Below are 17,486 nucleotides of genomic sequence, written 5' to 3'. Positions count from 1 at the left end.
GCTGACTTTTACAATCAGTTATAATAACTCGTACTGCGTGGTAGCTAGCACGATGGAGTTTATGACAGCCTCCCTGTCATTCTCTCGCCTGTTCAAACTTCAGTCATGAAACTGATCAATGATCGGCTTTTCTCTCTTGTTTGTTTATCACGCTAAACAACAGCAGCACGCTTAAGCTTGATCAGCTGTTGTTAGAATTCATTTGATTTTAATTTCTAGTATCAGCTGATGTTTGCTGGAGCCACAGCTGTAGAAGCGGCTGGTCGAAACCAGGAGATGACCTTACTGAATCATCAGAGCTGAACTGGTGATGGAGAAACAGGTTTACCTTTTTTTAGGTGACATGAATGAGTTGAAGGAAGTTATGAACTGTTTCTGAGAGAAATAAACACCAAGCTCCTTTTTTTATTTAGCTGACAGCTGGTAACTGTGCAGGGGCGGATCTAGCAAAGCTTTTGCCAGGGGCCAGGTAGGGCATTAACAGAGAAAGGTGGACACAAAGATATACTTTTCTTTCTTACTCTCATACAGGGAGTGCAGAATTATTAGGCAAGTTGTATTTTTGAGGAATAATTTTATTATTGAACAACAACCATGTTCTCAATGAACCCAAAAACACATTAATATCAAAGCTGAATGTTTTCGAAGTAGTTTTTAGTTTGTGTTTAGTTTTAGCTATTTTAGGGGATATCTGTGTGTGCAGGTGACTATTACTGTGCATAATTATTAGGCAACTTAACAAAAACAAATATATACCCATTTCAATTATTTATTTTTACCAGTGAAACCAATATAACATCTCCACATTCACAAATATACATTTCTGACATTCAAAACAAAACAAAAACAAATCAGCGACCAATATAGCCACCTTTCTTTGCAAGGACACTCAAAAGCCTGCCATCCATGGATTCTGTCAGTGTTTTGATCTGTTCACCATCAACATTGCGTGCAGCAGCAACCACAGCCTCCCAGACACTGTTCAGAGAGGTGTACTGTTTTCCTCCTTGTAAATCTCACATTTGATGATGGACCACAGGTTCTCAATGGGGTTCAGATCAGGTGAACAAGGAGGCCATGTCATTAGTTTTTCTTCTTTTTAACCCCTTTCTTGCCAGCCACGCTGTGGAGTACTTGGACGCGCGTGTGATGGAGCATTGTCCTGCATGAAAATCATGTTTTTCTTGAAGGATGCAGACTTTTTCCTGTACCACTGCTTGAAGAAGGTGTCTTCCAGAAACTTGCAGTAGGACTGGGAGTTGAGCTTGACGCCATCCTCAACCCGAAAAGGCCCCACAAGCTCACCTTTGATGATACCAGCCCAAACCAGTACTCCACCTCCACCTTGCTGGCGTCTGAGTGGGACTGGAGCTCTCTGCCCTTTACCAATCCAGCCACGGGCCCATCCATCTGGCCCATCAAGACTCACTCTCATTTCATCAGTCCATAAAACCTTAGAAAAATCAGTCTTGAGATATTTCTTGGCCCAGTCTTGACGTTTCAGCTTGTGTGTCTTGTTCAGTGGTGGTCGTCTTTCAGCCTTTCTTACCTTGGCCATGTCTCTGAGTATTGCACACCTTGTGCTTTTGGGCACTCCAGTGATGTTGCAGCTCTGAAATATGGCCAAACTGGTGGCAAGTGGCATCTTGGCAGCTGCACGCTTGACTTTTCTCAGTTCATGGGCAGTTATTTTGCGCCTTGGTTTTCCACACGCTTCTTGCGACCCTGTTGACTATTTTGAATGAAACGCTTGATTGTTCGATGATCACGCTTCAGAAGCTTTGCAATTTTAAGACTGCTGCATCCTCTGCAAGATATCTCACTATTTTTGACTTTTCTGAGCCTGTCAAGTCCTTCTTTTGACCCATTTTGCCAAAGGAAAGGAGGTTGCCTAATAATTATGCACACCTGATATAGGGTGTTGATGTCATTAGACCACACCCCTTCTCATTACAGAGATGCACATCACCTAATATGCTTAATTGGTAGTAGGCTTTCGAGCCTATACAGCTTGGAGTAAGACAACATGCATGAAGAGGATGATGTGGACAAAATACTCATTTGCCTAATAATTCTGCACTCCTGTAAACACCAAGCTCCTTTTTTGTGTAGCTGACAGCTGGTAACTGTGCAGGGGCGGATCTAGCAAAGCTTTTGCCAGGGGCCAGGTAGGGCATTAACAGAGAAAGGTGGACATAAAGATATACTTTTCTTTCTTACTCTCATATAAAATATTTAGCTTTTATTAAATACTTATCTGAATCTTACAACCAAAGTTTGTATAATAATACACAAGATTGGCTGTAGACCATTGTTCATAATTCAGAACACTGTGTAAAAATAACAAAAACAAAAAGTGAATGCATGTGTGAAAAGTGGTCCATAATGTAATGCTTCAAAGCGTGTTCATGCAAACATTGTCGGGTCTGCCGTGGTACAATGGGACTTCTGCTCATGAACCTGTGTGCACAGCGTCTGCAAATCGGCGCTGTACGAAGTAACTTCATCTTTACACAAAACTGTAAGCTGTCATCTGTGAAGCGTGAGCGGTGTTTGTTTTTACCATAGTTCATGGTGGAGAATGGCTGCTCTTCTGAGTTTTGCTCTCTGTAGCCGTATGAATGGCAACTACAGTGATTAGCAGCGGCATAGGCACACATAAAATTTCTTCTGAAATTTTCGCTTTCTAGTTTGTATTTACAGTTTTGAGGGATAAACCTCTTAAAGGATTAAATGGCCTGTGGCAAATATATTAGTGTTGTCTTCTCACTATACGTACTCTTAACTTTATGCAAGAGAAAATAAAGTATAAAAAAATTATATTTTTCGCAAAGAAACTCTGTCTTGTGTTTTTGCGACATGGTGCTGCTTTACGTGCACCCGGTTTTGCGACATGCTTTACAGTAACTCAAAACAAAGACTGCACCCTCTCCACTTGCTGTTTACAGACTGCATACTTTCCAGATGACCACAGGTCAGGTGGCATATCATGATATATATCGTTAGCGTGATATAAAATAATTCATATCGTGATAAATATTTTTTCCATATCGCCCAGCACTAGTGAACACAGTATTTGATATTTACTAGATTATCAGTGTGTTAGTATTGTTATTGTGAGTAGGTTGGCATGCTAATGTTTGTAAAGATTTTTGAATATTTTAAGCTCTGCCTTGCAGACTGTGCTGTATACCTCTATAAAACGATTGATTAGCACAACCATAAGGAACACATGCAAACAGTAGGGAAGTGGTTTCACATGATAACAATTAAAAGATCAAAAGGTACATTAACAAAAACCCAAACCCCCACCAAAAAACAAAATTAGGACAGTTTTCACATCATGGTAACTTTCCATTCTATTTAAAGATTTCTTTTTATTTAAATGAACACAAAGTACTTTAGTAGAAACTGTCTCCAAGGTACACCTCTAAAAACCACAAACGTAGCCATCCCAGAGTGGAGAGTAAATGACTCAGCAGCACAGTTGTTTATTGGAAAATTATAGCGTACGCTGACAAAAGTCTGATTCAAAACTGCCAACCATAAGTGAGAGTTTTTCTTCAAAGTGAAACTTGGATGTTTTAGAGGAGGATTTATGAAACTTTTTTTTTCTAGCTTTGGGATGCTGACAAGTTTGTTTTTAATAGTACCCTAAAGGTACTTTGTTTTTCCTCTCAGAAGTAATGATTGGTGAATTTCAAAGATCTGACGAGGGGGGGCAGTTTGTAGAATGTAGTTACTACTTGTAGGAGGGGAAGTGGTCACAAATACTGTGGGTTTTTTAAATAATAAGCAAATAGTGCTGACAATACTGTACAACCTCGGAGAGAGTATTAAACATAAAACTTAAGTTTTTGTCAGTAGCTTATCTGTCAGTCGGATGCGTCTGCAGGTATCTGTGTAAGCTGTCGGACCAGGAGCTGCGACAGAGCGCAGCACGCAATATGGCAGACCTGATGTGGAGCACGGTGAAGGAACCACTGGACAGTGCACTGTGCTTTGATAAGGAGAGCCTGGATCTTGCCTTCAAATACTTCATGTCACCCACTCTCACGATGAGATTGGCCGGACTCAGCCAAATCACAGTGAGTCGGACTCCAAACAGATTTAACTCATTCTCACACCCTCATGTAGTTCTGGCTGATTCTAGTTTCCTGTGGACCTTTTTTCAAAATGAGACTTTCCACAAAAATATTTAAGCAATTGGAGGTGTCTGAATTATTTGGTGGGAAGTAGAGGGATGAATTGTATTGTATCTGTAAATTTCCTCTTTTGGTGAAAGAACATAAGTAAATGCAGTCGAGGTTTAAAAAAACAGTGTTTAAGTGCTAAAATGGAGAATACTTTCACCAAGTATACTCCTAATTGAGGGAAATGACATCAAAAACAAACATCTATTATCTATGCTGTTCACTAGATGGTTAAATGAGTTATGAGCCAGTGGTGCTGCACTTAATTTGACTGGTTGTGCTTCATTCCTTCACTTATTGCGGGGCATGTTTGTGTTTCTTCAGAATCAGCTCCACACTTTCAACGATGTGTGTAACAACGAATCCCTGGTGTCTGACACAGAAACGTAAGTTACTGTAAAGAAAAGAGATGCCTGTCCACAAATGCAAGCAAACAGGAAGGATGTGGTACCATTTTAAACCAGTTTGAGCTAAAAAATAAAATAAACACCAAATAAGTAAATAAAATAAAATGGTTCACACAGCGTATTATGATTCTGCTTTTTTCTTTCAGGTCCATAGCAAAGGAACTAGCCGACTGGCTGATCCACAACAATGTAGTGGAGCACATATTTGGCCCAAATTTGCACATTGAGGTGAGACTTTTGGATCCAGTAATGAAAAATGAAAAAACTATTCTGGAGAACATTTTCCCCCAGTTTTGCACATTTACATTTGTGTATGTGTGTTTTGTAGATCATTAAACAGTGCCAAGTGATCCTGAACTTCTTGGCTGCAGAGGGCCGGCTCAGCACACAGCACATAGACTGTATCTGGGCTGCAGCTCAGGTAAGACGAGAGACACGGTACAGCTTTATTCCACTCCATCATGGGGCAGCCTGCAGAGTCAAACATTCGTCTTACTGAGTGATCGGTGTTGGTATTTCTCTATTGGTGGATTTTTCTGTGTCAGAAGCACTGGGAACAAAACTTTTAAAAAGTAGGGTGTATATGCCACCAAATGGTTTATTCATTTAACAGGGACACTGCACATTAACATGCATTGCTGTGAATGTCAGAATTGGCAAAGAAGCCATTTTTCATCTGCAGATGAAATGGGAACTTGATCTGATTTTTATTTACTCTTTCATTAACTTTAAATAGTTCAAATTCTTCTGTGATTTAATGCAATATTATATTTAGCCTGTATTATATATAATAACTGTACTGTGATGATATCATCATCACTTCAGGTAAATTAGTATGTTCCCTTCAGTATTTTGCGATGAGTTGATGAGATTGTTGGTGTTTTGTGTTCAACAAAAATAACCGCTTCTTTGTTTGTTTCCCCCTTAACAAAAAAAAAAAAAAAATCAGTTAAAACATTGCAGCCGCTACATCCACGACCTTTTCCCGTCTCTCATTAAAAACCTCGATCCTGTGCCTCTCCGTCATGTCCTCAACCTGGTATCAGGCCTGCATCCAAGCACTCACACCGAGCAGGTACAAAACATTCTGAAGTTGAAGCACTGGGCACAGTTTCACCAACATTGTCTTTAAGTGATTGTGACGTCCCTATGATGAATTGCTTCTGTGTTTCCCCACTCTCCCCGGACAGACACTGTACTTGGCCTCTATGCTGATTAAGGCCCTCTGGAATAATGCCTTGGCAGCAAAAGCCCAGCTCTCCAAACAAAGCTCCTTCGCCTCCCTGCTTAACACCAACATCCCCATGGGCAACAAGAAAGGTCTGCATGCTTGCATTTTAGTACGAAGCCTGTTATTTAAAAAAAAAAAAAAAACCCACCAAAAAAACCGGTATAATATTTTTGAGGCTTTTTCTTGCCACTTCAGTGTCTGAGCTTTAGTTGAAAGATAACATGTTTTATATTAGAAGGGTTGGCTGTGGGACTGGCTGTTTACTAGGGACGGGTACCGGTATCTGGTGCCATGATGGGACCGGTTCTGACATAACCGGTAGTAACCAGACCGAAAAGCAGCGCACATTTCGGTGCTGCTTTTTTTTTTTTCGGTGCTGCTTTTTTTTTTTCTTGAGGTGTCATACAGTTTGGATTCTAGCCAATCATTTTACCTTTCCAAGGATAGTAGGCGGGCCCAGGTACGTACGTTGTTTTAGAGCAGAGCTACAGATTAAAAATGCCCAAGGCGAAGCGGTCAAAAGTCTTGCTGTACTTCACAGCAAAAGATGCAAACTCAGCAGCCTGCAACAAGTGCTTTAAGGCGATAATGTGCAAAGGAGGTAACACCTCGAATCTGATGAAACACCTGGCGACGCATAGCGTTTTTTTTTTAAAAGCCGAGAAATGCACCGTATTTGATAGCTTGCTGCAAGACCTCACACCGAGCATATCTACTGCGGGTGTGGTGCCTGTTATCGGACCCGGAGTTAGCAACATTCCCCAAGAACCCGAAGAGTTGAGTCCTGGCCCCTGGCCCCTTAAATTAATGCACGTAATGTGAACTAGCAAACACCGTCGTAGTTACATGCGGCTGTCTTCTTGTTTGATAGAGTGATACCATATATGCCCTATAGCTGCAGAAAAGGCTAACATTGTTATCTTTTTACAAAAAAAAAACCGGCTAAACATGAGAGGTTTTAGGACAAAGTTTGTGTTTTCTATTGTCTAAGCACTGGTTCCAACCAAAGGAGGTATGTTGTATCAACAGAAAAGGCTAACTTGGTTATCATTTTGCAGAAAAAAAGAGACTGCTAAAAATAAAAAAAAAAAAAGAGGTTTTTGGACAAAGTTTGTGTTCTCCATTCTTTAAACACCGGCACCGTTTCAAAAGTACCGGTTTGGCACTGGTATCGGATAAAACCTAAACGATACCCATCCCTACTGTTTACCAGAAATGTAGTTTTTAATTTCTGGTTTTATAACTGCACCTGCCTTCTTCATTAACGATAATTTTAGGATAAAATTTCTTCCAAAATGCAAAATGTTCCACAACCCAAGAGATTTTCTGCCACTTGAGTTAAAGAAAAGCAAGAAACAAGCTTTAATTTCATTCAAAAGTGGCTAAAATTATTATATACTCAGTCGCACCTGTTGGGATAATTGATAATGTGATTCTAGGACAGCTGACATCATTTTTGCCGCGTGTATGCAGATTTCCATTGGCAATATCTACAGTTAAGTTGCAGATATCTGCAGTGTGATTTCCAGATATTTGCATCTTCATCATTAGTTACCGTTCCTCTATATATGTGTAGTTTGATTATGACCTTAGGATGAGTTGTGTTTTTACACAATGAATTCCTGAATAATTCATTAGACCTCAAGGTCAATTGCACTTTCAGACTGTTGATGCGTTATTGAGCCTCAGGATTATACACGGTCCTCAGTCTGTCATCTAATGTGGTTTCAGGTTCACCGGCTGCAAGTCCAGACAGCAGTGACAATAGTGACACACAACACAGTGGAGGCAGCGACATGGAGATGGATGACCAGATGATGACTGGCAGCAAGAGGAATCAGCAAAGACTATCTGACACAGAGGTATACAGCACATATGGTGACACAATAAACTCTAAGAAACCACGATCCATTGGTAGAGCAGGTGTTCTACCAATGTGAAGGTCTTTCTGTAATGTCTAATTAAAGCCAGGACGTTAACATAAAATGCACAACCAGGTGAAAAGACCTGCTGTTGTTTCCTCAGGAGTCTATGCAGGGCAGCTCAGATGAAACTGCCAACAGCGTGGAGGAAGGCAGCAGCGGACCAGGCAGCAGCAGTGGCCGCAGCGAGGCTTCCAGCAACGAAGCCGCCTCTAGTCGAGCCAGCCAGTCAGCTGGGAGCCCAGGCAGTGAGCTGCACTCTGATGACATGGCAGATAGCGAGGCCTTAAAGGAGGAGGAGGAGGATGATGATGAAGAAGAAGATGAAGAGGAGGAGGATGATGACGATGAAGAGGATGAAGATGAGGGGAGCCGCTCAGCCGCTGAAGGTGGGCACCAAAAGGAGCCCCGGGAGCAGACTGAGTCAAGGAAAAGGAAAGCCGGGGATGCTCTTGGTGAGGGGGCAGGGCCGAGTGGCCCAGGGGGAGGAGCCAAATCCAAGGTTCTCCCTTTCAACCCAGAAACTTCTGCTATTATGGTAACAGCGGCGACAGCGTCTCTAGAGAGCCGCATGAGAATGCTCGACACTTTTTCAGCATCGTCATCTGCTCAGCCTGATGGGACAGAGACCCAGCAGCAGCCACCAGATATCAGCCCTTCTCAGATTGTCAAGGGACCTCAGGAACCTCCCTGTCTCCCGCGACCCGGGGACTTCCTAGGAGAGGCCATGAGCAGTGAACTCTTTAACTGCCGTCGTTTCATTGGCCCTCAGCACCACCACCATCACCACCATCATCATCACCACCACCACCATCATGAAGGGTAACACTGCTACACTTCTGTTTATTAATGGCTAACAAAGAGTGTCTGTCTACTGAGCACATTTTCAAATTAGGGTAGAAATGGAGGGACATTCATGGTATTCTGCATATAGCATTTTTTTTGTGTGTTTATATACTGTATATTAATATGTAAGTATAGGATTTTACCTTCTGTCCAGCAAATATTGTAGTATTAAAGCTGGTTTTAGATGTAAAACATTTTATTGACTGCGGTGTTTATTTTGCATATTTGTCTAAAATCACAAATTTCATCTGTGCTAGGAAACTCTGTAGTTATACATGTTAGTGTTTTTTCTTTTTTTTTCTCTTTTAAATGTGCCTGTCATTCTATCCTTGATCTATAAACCCTAATTTCCTCCCTCAGACCCATTGTGGAGGACATGCTGAGTGCTGATGACGTTAGCTGCAGCAGCTCTCAGGTCAGTGCGAAGTCAGAAAAGAATATGGCTGATTTTGACGGGGAGGAATCGGGCTGTGAGGAGGAGCTAGTCCAGATAAACTCCCATGCTGAGCTCAGCTCCCACCTGCAGCAGCACCTTCCCAACTTGGCTTCCATTTACCATGAGCACCTGGTGCAAGGTGAGCCACACTATGGAACTAGGACAATTTAATTTATAACAATAATAATAATAATAATAGTAAATCTGACCATGTGAATCCTCTTTATCCCCTCAGGTCCAGCTGTTCATAAACATCAGTACTCTAGCAGCCACGCTGTGACTGACATCAACTTGGATAATGTTTGTAAGAAGGGCAACACTCTGCTCTGGGATCTGGTACAAGATGAAGATGCAGTACGACTTCCACTTCTCCAATATTTCCTTATAGACATGTGTTCACAGAGTTGATAGATGGTGCTTTAGCTAGCTTCAGCAGGATTGTGTAAAATTCATTTTATAATTTGCTTGTGTGTTTAGATTCATCTCTCTGAAGGTCTTATCAATGAAGCTGAGAAACTGCTGTGCTCGCTGGTTTGCTGGTTCACTGACAGACAGATTCGAATGCGCTTTATCGAGGGTTGCCTTGACAACTTGGCCCATCACCGGTAAGAGTGACCTCTTTATTTTTTTAAATTGTTGCATAAATGTATAAATAAAACAAGCTTATGATATTTAGGACTTGTCTCTGATTGAATGTATTGAAAATGAATATTTGGTAGGCACCTGTCCTTGCAGTGCACACATAAAAACGGTTGCATGTTGTAGCTTCCTGCACATAGATAAACTACTGATATATCAACACCAGATAATCATTTCATGAGCATTTAAAATGTTCATCTTATTTATTTTTTTAATTATTCTCGTTTGGGAATCTTTGAAAAACTGGACTCTGTCTTCTTCTCTTCTCTCAGGTCAGTTGTGGTTTCCTTGCGTCTACTTCCTAAACTTTTTGGCACTTTCCAGCAATTTGGCTCCAGCTATGACACTCATTGGATCACCATGTAAGTTATACCACTTCTTTAGAGTGCAACAAAAGTCAGATACCATATGGAGTTTCAAATACAATTACATGACTCATCAAAGCTGAGTCAAAATATTTGAGTCTTTCTGAAAAGAATAGAAATATGAGTATTGAAGTGTTTTGTTTTGTGAGCCTTGCACTGATTTGTTTGTTGGTTCTGTCAGGTGGGCTGAAAAGGAGCTGCACATGATGAAACTGTTTTTCGACAACCTGCAACACTACATCCAAGAAGTCAGAGAACACCGGCACAAATTTGCACTGTGAGTCTGTCTTACACCACTACTACATATCGACACTACTATACAGAATATTGAGTCTCCCTTTATTTCTTTATATTTTGCTTGCAAGAAGCTGGACTCGTAATTCTTTTTAAAGTGTTCCCTGAGCTTCTCCAGTCTTTCTGAAATTCTTTTGTTGCTTTTTCACTGAATCCTCCCTTTGTTCCTGTCCAGTAACAGGTTAAGCCACTTACCACTGACATATAAATAATTCATGCAAAACAGCGGCACCTACTGTAATTCAAGCTGTGAAGTTGGCTTTACAGACAACTTCGTTTCAAATTGTCTGTTACAAAAGCACATTATTTGTTCTCGTTTCTTCAGTTGAATCTACAAAAAAAGCCCAACATGATAGTTTGACAAGAATAAAATATCACTTTTGCACCAACAAGTTGATTCACAAACTGCTATTAGCTGGAAACTTTATATATCTTGAGGAAACTGGAGATTTGGAAGACAAGAGAAAACAGTACTGTCAACAGTGTGATAAAGAACAACAAAAGAGCTTTCAATGTGATTCAAGAAGCCTGGAGAAATTTTCCTCATGATGACTTAAAGAAATTATATGAGAGTATAGGCTGTGTTGAAGAATAAAGCTGGTCATACTAAATATTTGCTTTCAAGCTTGTTAGAAACTGTCCAAACTGTTTTTGCCTTGTATACTGTGTTTCAATGTAAGTAAGTTGCTGCTAAAAATTCCTACAAAATCTAAAGGAGTGAGGGGTGGCTCAAGATAGATGTTGCCCCGATACACGCATGCACACAAACACACACGCATACACACACACACACACGCATGCACACAAACACACACGCACACACACACACACACACACACACACACACACACACACACACACACACCCCCCCTAATCTAACCATCCCCTTCCGTGAAAGGACTGCTGACTACTCGAACGAATGTGACTTGAGTTTGTTTTAGAACTTAGATTTTATGTTATTTATTTATCCATCACTATTGTTGCAATTCATTACTGCCTCTTTTACTGCGCTTTTTAAACCCATTCTTTTTAAACTTATTCTTTTTAAATTGTATTCCTTTTTGCACTGTAGAGGCTGGTGAGAAACAGCATTTCATTTCAGGCTAGGTAACACTATACAAAATGACAAACTTCTTGAGTCTATAACTGTACTTAACAGGACGCTTGATTTTGCAGTTGTTAATAATGACTTTCACCTTTCTACAAAGTTCTTTAGGCCACATTACTTTAGTAGTCATTGAATACTTTCTGTTAGAGCAGGGCGATATGACCAAAAATATTTATCACAATATACATTTGAAAATTTGTGATAACGATATAACTGACGACACTAGACAAAATACTTTACAACTCCACAACTTTATTAGTGCAAATAAAAAAACATCAATGTATTTTCACTTAAACAAGCAGCTGTTTTTTATGTGCATTAAAGTTATATAAAAATGTAACAGTACAAATTCCTTCCTGACAGTTTAACCAAAAGGCATTTCCAGTGGAAATTGGCCAACATATCCTCAGCATAACCATGTGTAATATAAAAACAGGTTATACACACAATACGGTAATATTATGTTGAAGCACAGTACATATCACTTCGCGAGGCTCCTGCCTATGATAGCTGTAATGCTCCGACAATCCATCAAGCGGTGCGGCTTCGTGGCTTAGCAAAGTCATACTGAAACATTTGACAGATTTTCGAGCGCCGTGTACCACATAAAATCGTTTCGAGGTCAGTAAACACAACCAGAATTCATACATAAGGCACACGGGATTATAAGGAGCACTGTCAATTTTCAGAAAAAAATCAAAGGATTGATTTTAAGTGTGCCGTATTTTCCAAAAAACACTGTAATAACGACGCCCGCTAGCATGCTCTACCAAAAATAGTGCTTTGTTGTGTATCTGACGGACGAAAGCTAAACCAGTTCCACACCACTGAAGTTGCAGCATTTTTACAAACCAATTCTGGTTAATCCGTTTCATTTAACGATCCACTTTCGCCCTTCTTATTCTCTGTCGCCGCCATGCTTTTTTTCGCCATGTGCGTATGAAAACAAAGGCACTGCGCTTGTGTGTTTTACCCATATTCTATCACGATATTTCATTTTCTTATCGTTGCCCAACATTATACTGGCATTACCGTGAATGGTATGATATGGCCCAGCCCTACTTTCTGTTCTTTATTAAAATCAAGACACTCATAAATGCACACTTTTTAAAAAAATTGGTTGACCTTTGTTTAACTTAAATAAATGAACTATGCTTCCTTTTTCAGTTTTAAATTCTTGTTTGTAATTAATTTGTCAGCTTTCTGAGTCACAGCTTTATTCTCTTAATTATGGCTAGAAAAAAAATACCTTCCACCTGATAATTCCACATTTAGGAAGAATTGGACACTAAAGTCACTCCTCAGAAAAATCATGCTGACAGTGGAATTCCTTTACCCAATTTATTTAAAATTTCAGTTTTTGTTGTGAGAGCTTTAGTGTTACAATTCTTTGTTGAGGCTAACCAAGTGTTGTTTGAGTTTTTGCTTCACTGAATTTGATCTCATTATGGCATTGGCCTGAAATTTTATTGGCATGGCCTTTGGGAAAAGAAAGATGCGTGTCATGATTCTGTCCACCAGCAAATTCATTTTTATCTTCACATTATCTGCATAACACCTCTTTAGTTCCATTTGATTGCTTTGCTTAATGTTCCCTTGTGTACAGTTGTTTAACCTGCTTTAACCTTTAATGACATTGTAATTGCCCACTAGTGTGATATTTCTGGAGTGCCCATGATAGCAGCCAATGTTCATTTAAATTATTTACAGACGCATCTCAAAGACTGCGTTAGCAGAATTGTGCTTGGTGTCAATACTTCTGATAGAGCAGTTGGAAGCTTCTGCAACCTGTGATCTTCAGACATCAGTTCACTTTCTTCACTGTTGACACATACCTTGTCTGTGTGTGTTGTGCAGGTACAGTCACAGTGCAGAGGTCCAGGTCCGTCTGCAGTTCCTTACCTGTGTCTTTTCCACACTGGGATCTCCCGACCACTTCAGTAAGATTCCGATACCATTTATGTACTAGAGTAATATTCTCTGTGAACTAAGATGTTTTTGAAAGACATGCACCTATCCAGAGAGTTGCACAGAGGTAGAGGTGTCTATATTATGCTTTAGTAAATAACAGCTGTGGTTTTCATAACATAACCCTGATCTCTGCTGTGTTTCCACACCAGGGATCAAGGGCTATATTCTCTTCTTGAGGAATATTTTACACCCCAAAAGAGAAAAAAATTAAAGGAGTCAAGTGTTTTCTTAAAGTTTTGTGGTCTTTAGCACTTTGCATTTCATTCTTGATTTCTGAGCCTTTCTTATTGGGCTCTTTCATTTTAAATTAGGGATCTCTAAAATTATACACTGTTAAGAGTGTTTACGTGTAATAAAAGAAAATGTCTCTTACCTTTTAATCCCCTTTAGAAGGTCTTAGCCTCTTATGTATGGATGTGCAACATAAGCAGATAATTATAGCCAAAGGGCTTCTTCAAAAGCCCAAAGATAAGGGGAAAAAGTGGTCTGCGTTTGACATCGCTGAACTCTATTTTGTAATTATTTTGGTGTTTGGATTTGTCAGGACTGAGTCTGGAGCAAGTGGACATTCTGTGGCACTGTCTGGTGGAAGACGCTGAATGTTACGATGATGCATTGCACTGGTTCCTCAACCAGGTCCGCAGCAAAGACCAGCATGCTATGGGCATGGAGACCTACAAACATCTCTTCCTGGAGAAGGTAGTAACAAGACCGTGGATTGTAGAATTTTATAGGTGTCCCATGGATAATGAATAAGAATGGCTGTGGAATTATCTATAATTCCACAGTTAAGGGAGGGGGCAAAAACGCAGATACACAAATAAATTCCTTGTGCGTAAAAGAACCTGTGCGTAGAACTCAGCAGCCAAATTGCTTGAGTAACCTGAAAAGGGGTCCTAATGTCACTGGTCACATTCAAAGCAGTGACACCACTGCTTCTGTCATGGACAGGTTCAGATTACTTAACTAAAACAGTTACCCTGTGGCAACAAAATACTCACTTTTTTTTTGAAAAACTAGAAAATTGTAAACAAATACAACCTCCAACTGCAGCGTTTGCAGAAGCAAAAGGAGCATGATTGCTTCTTTTTGCATGTGGCTGCTGAGTTCTATGTGCGTGGGTTGTTGACTTTACACGTCAATTTAATAACTCGAGTGGCATTGAATACCTGTGCCTGTTTTGTGTACAAATTGTGGCATAAATTTAATTCCATAAATCTCTTAAATGTTTGAAAAAACAGTTTATTTCCTGTGCTGTGCAACATTAAAGTGGCAGACAATTTTTCAGTTGAAAAAGAATCATAGCATTAAGATTTTCTTTTCCTTTTTTTTTTTTTTTTTTTGGTTTCATTATACAGGTTCTCTCCTAGTTCAGTTTCTGCGATTTGTTAGTCTGCCTGGCTATCGAGCTCTCTTATCAGCTCCATTTGCACTTGTGCTAGATTTTTTTTTTTAGTTTGTGTATAGTTGTGCATATAGTATGGCAGTCTACAGGGTGGAAATGTTACACAAAAGGACGAGAGCACGATGTGTTGCTAACACAACTTCAGCTCTTTGCAACCACTTCCACAGACATCATGCTAATGCTAAGCTAGTCAAAAGAACAAAGTGATGTTAGAGCCCAGCCCAGCAGCCAGCCCCTGAACTTCAACGGGTAACAAAAGCAGTGATGAGCAGTCAGGGTGCAGCCACTGTTTCTACCTCTTCATGTTTCTACAGCGGCGATTCTCTTTGTGCTTTTTTTCCCCCCATCTTCGCTTTGTGTTCATACCTAAATACTAAAAGAAAGATCATATACGTGTCCTCATTAGAATAGGGTTTTGTGTAAGTGTGTGGGACTGTAGCCTCAGGTTTATAGTTTAGAGCTGGCAATAACATCAAACTTGTTTTTCAGGATCTGGACTGTTTTTTAAATAAATTAAAAAAACAAAACCGGAACAGAATTTCAGACTATTTCTCATATGTTTATTCGACTGGATGGGTTTAAACTCAGCTGGGGTGGAGCACAATTACGAACCTCTGGGCAGCTTCAGACGAGCAGCAATCGTGTGTTGATGTTGACTACTTCGTGTTTGTTAATGTCACTGTGTGTCTCCAGATGCCACAGCTGAAGCCAGAGACTATCAGCATGACAGGCCTCAACCTCTTTCAGCACCTCTGTAACCTGGCCCGGCTTGCTACCACTGCGCTGGACAACGCCTCTAGCTGTGAGGTAAATGGAAACAAAAGCATGTGATGCTCGTAATCAGACATGTTGTCTTCAGAGACATTTGAGTAAATGCTTAATTGAGCAATGTCTGTGTCGCCAGCTGTGTGGGATGGACCAGCTGTGGGGGATCGCTCTGAGAGCTCAATCTGCTGATATCAGCCGCGCTGCTATACAGTACATCAACTCCTACTACATCAATGGTCAGTTTTTACTTACTGAACTATGATGAAGTCAAATGCTTTGTTATGAAATAGTTGTTTTTATTCTTCCGTACCAATAAGAACAAAAAGACTTTGAAAAATTGCTGATCTTAATGTACTAATTCTACTTTTGTGTGTCTCCAGCTGGTAAAACAGGACTGGAGAAGGAACAAGAGTTCATAAGGAAATGTATGGAGAGCCTCCTGATGGCTTCTGCCAACTTGGAGAAGGATGCTCACTCCAGTCTGACCAGCATTGAGAGGGGGTTGCTCATGCTCAAAACACACCTGGAGGCGTTCCGGCGCAGGTACGCACACCTGGAATGTTTACATTATTAAAAACTCAGTGGTCAAAATCATTTTATATGAAAAAAAGCAAACAAGCAAACAGTATTGCAGCACATCATTTTGTCTCTGGTCTGTGGCAGGTTTGCTTACCACCTGCGACAGTGGCAGATCGAGGGGACGGGAATCAGCAGCCACCTTAAAGCTTTGAGTGACAAACAGTCTCTACCTCTTAGGATCGTCTGTCAGCCCGCCGGCCTGCCTGACAAGGTGACACTTGAGTAAAAGCAAATGAATCTTATTGCATAAATACTTACAATGTGCTTCTACAGGACGAGTCAAATGTTTGGACACGCTACCCATTACATATTTTTGCAGATGACCATTGAGATGTATCCCAGTGACCAAGTAGCTGACCTGCGAGCTGAGGTGACCCACTGGTACGAGAACCTGCAGAAGGAGCAGATGAACCACCAGGCTCAGCTGCAGGAATTTGGCCAGAGTGGCCGGCAGCCAGGAGACTTCCCAGGTCAGCTCCCTCAATAAAATATTCTCCCTTGCTTTTGTTTGTGTGTCAGTGTGTGTGTAAATGTGTGAGTGAGTCTGTTAGTGAAATGTTGTCTCGTGTCCTTCAGGTGGTTTGATGGGACCGGTCAGGATGATCTCTTCTGGTCATGAACTTACCACAGACTATGATGAGAAGACTCTGCATGAGCTGGGCTTTAAAGACATGCAGGTAACAGTTTGACCTCTCTTCTGTATAACAAACAGCCAACGGTAGGACAGACTGCACTTCAGCTCAAGTCTGAAAGATTGTTTTACATCTTTTAACTTTGTCTAATCATGTAAATTTTGATTAAAGTTGTTCAGTGCAGATGAGTTTTATGAACCATCTTCTTATCTGATCCCAGATGGTATTTGTGTCTCTGGGAGCTCCGCGGAGGGAGAGGAAGGGCGAGGGCATCCAATTGCCTGCCTCCTGTCTTCCACCTCCTCAGAAAGAGCACATTCCTATGCTACTGCTCCTTCAGGAGCCACATCTCACCACACTCTTCGACCTGCTGGAGATGCTGGCTTGCTTCAAACCACCCAGCCCAAACACAGAGAAGGTCCAGGAGAGCCCAGAGGTGGGTATTAGTTATGGAAGAACTCCCGAAGGGATGTATAAAACATATGGCTGTTATATTGGCTAAAATGTATGGAAAATTGTATTTACTAGGTATATTTGACCACACAGGTCTCTAGAGTGCGGCCAATTTGGTCGCAAATGCAACCAATAGTGCGACTAAAAAAATATTAGGTCGCACCGGTGCAACCAACTGTTCGAGTAACACACACAAAAAAAAAGGTCTCTGCAACTCTGAAAGTCTCCATGTGGTCA

General features: G+C 40.8%; 1 protein-coding gene across 3 annotated transcripts in view; it reads left to right on the top strand.

Annotated features, from left to right (window-relative positions):
* The window catches only part of usp34 (ubiquitin specific peptidase 34), a 72,210-nt gene that overhangs the window by 17,774 nt on the left and 36,950 nt on the right, over positions 1-17,486 (top strand). For all 3 annotated transcript variants that reach the window (XM_039613830.1, XM_039613829.1, XM_039613831.1), the window contains 22 exons: positions 3,896-4,088; positions 4,518-4,579; positions 4,747-4,828; positions 4,929-5,021; positions 5,550-5,675; positions 5,791-5,920; positions 7,563-7,693; positions 7,857-8,575; positions 8,960-9,174; positions 9,271-9,389; positions 9,513-9,640; positions 9,947-10,036; positions 10,221-10,316; positions 13,299-13,381; positions 13,957-14,111; positions 15,511-15,624; positions 15,722-15,821; positions 15,966-16,128; positions 16,249-16,375; positions 16,484-16,634; positions 16,741-16,841; positions 17,017-17,232. In XM_039613830.1, coding sequence (XP_039469764.1) covers positions 3,896-4,088; positions 4,518-4,579; positions 4,747-4,828; positions 4,929-5,021; positions 5,550-5,675; positions 5,791-5,920; positions 7,563-7,693; positions 7,857-8,575; positions 8,960-9,174; positions 9,271-9,389; positions 9,513-9,640; positions 9,947-10,036; positions 10,221-10,316; positions 13,299-13,381; positions 13,957-14,111; positions 15,511-15,624; positions 15,722-15,821; positions 15,966-16,128; positions 16,249-16,375; positions 16,484-16,634; positions 16,741-16,841; positions 17,017-17,232 — 3,394 coding nt within the window. The remainder of the gene's footprint in view (positions 1-3,895; positions 4,089-4,517; positions 4,580-4,746; positions 4,829-4,928; positions 5,022-5,549; positions 5,676-5,790; positions 5,921-7,562; positions 7,694-7,856; positions 8,576-8,959; positions 9,175-9,270; positions 9,390-9,512; positions 9,641-9,946; positions 10,037-10,220; positions 10,317-13,298; positions 13,382-13,956; positions 14,112-15,510; positions 15,625-15,721; positions 15,822-15,965; positions 16,129-16,248; positions 16,376-16,483; positions 16,635-16,740; positions 16,842-17,016; positions 17,233-17,486) is intronic.

Source organism: Oreochromis aureus, linkage group 6, assembly GCF_013358895.1.
Source record: "Oreochromis aureus strain Israel breed Guangdong linkage group 6, ZZ_aureus, whole genome shotgun sequence".
Lineage (NCBI taxonomy): Eukaryota > Metazoa > Chordata > Actinopteri > Cichliformes > Cichlidae > Oreochromis > Oreochromis aureus.
Note: the sequence above shows the minus strand (reverse complement) of the source record. Positions and strands in the feature narration are given on the sequence as shown.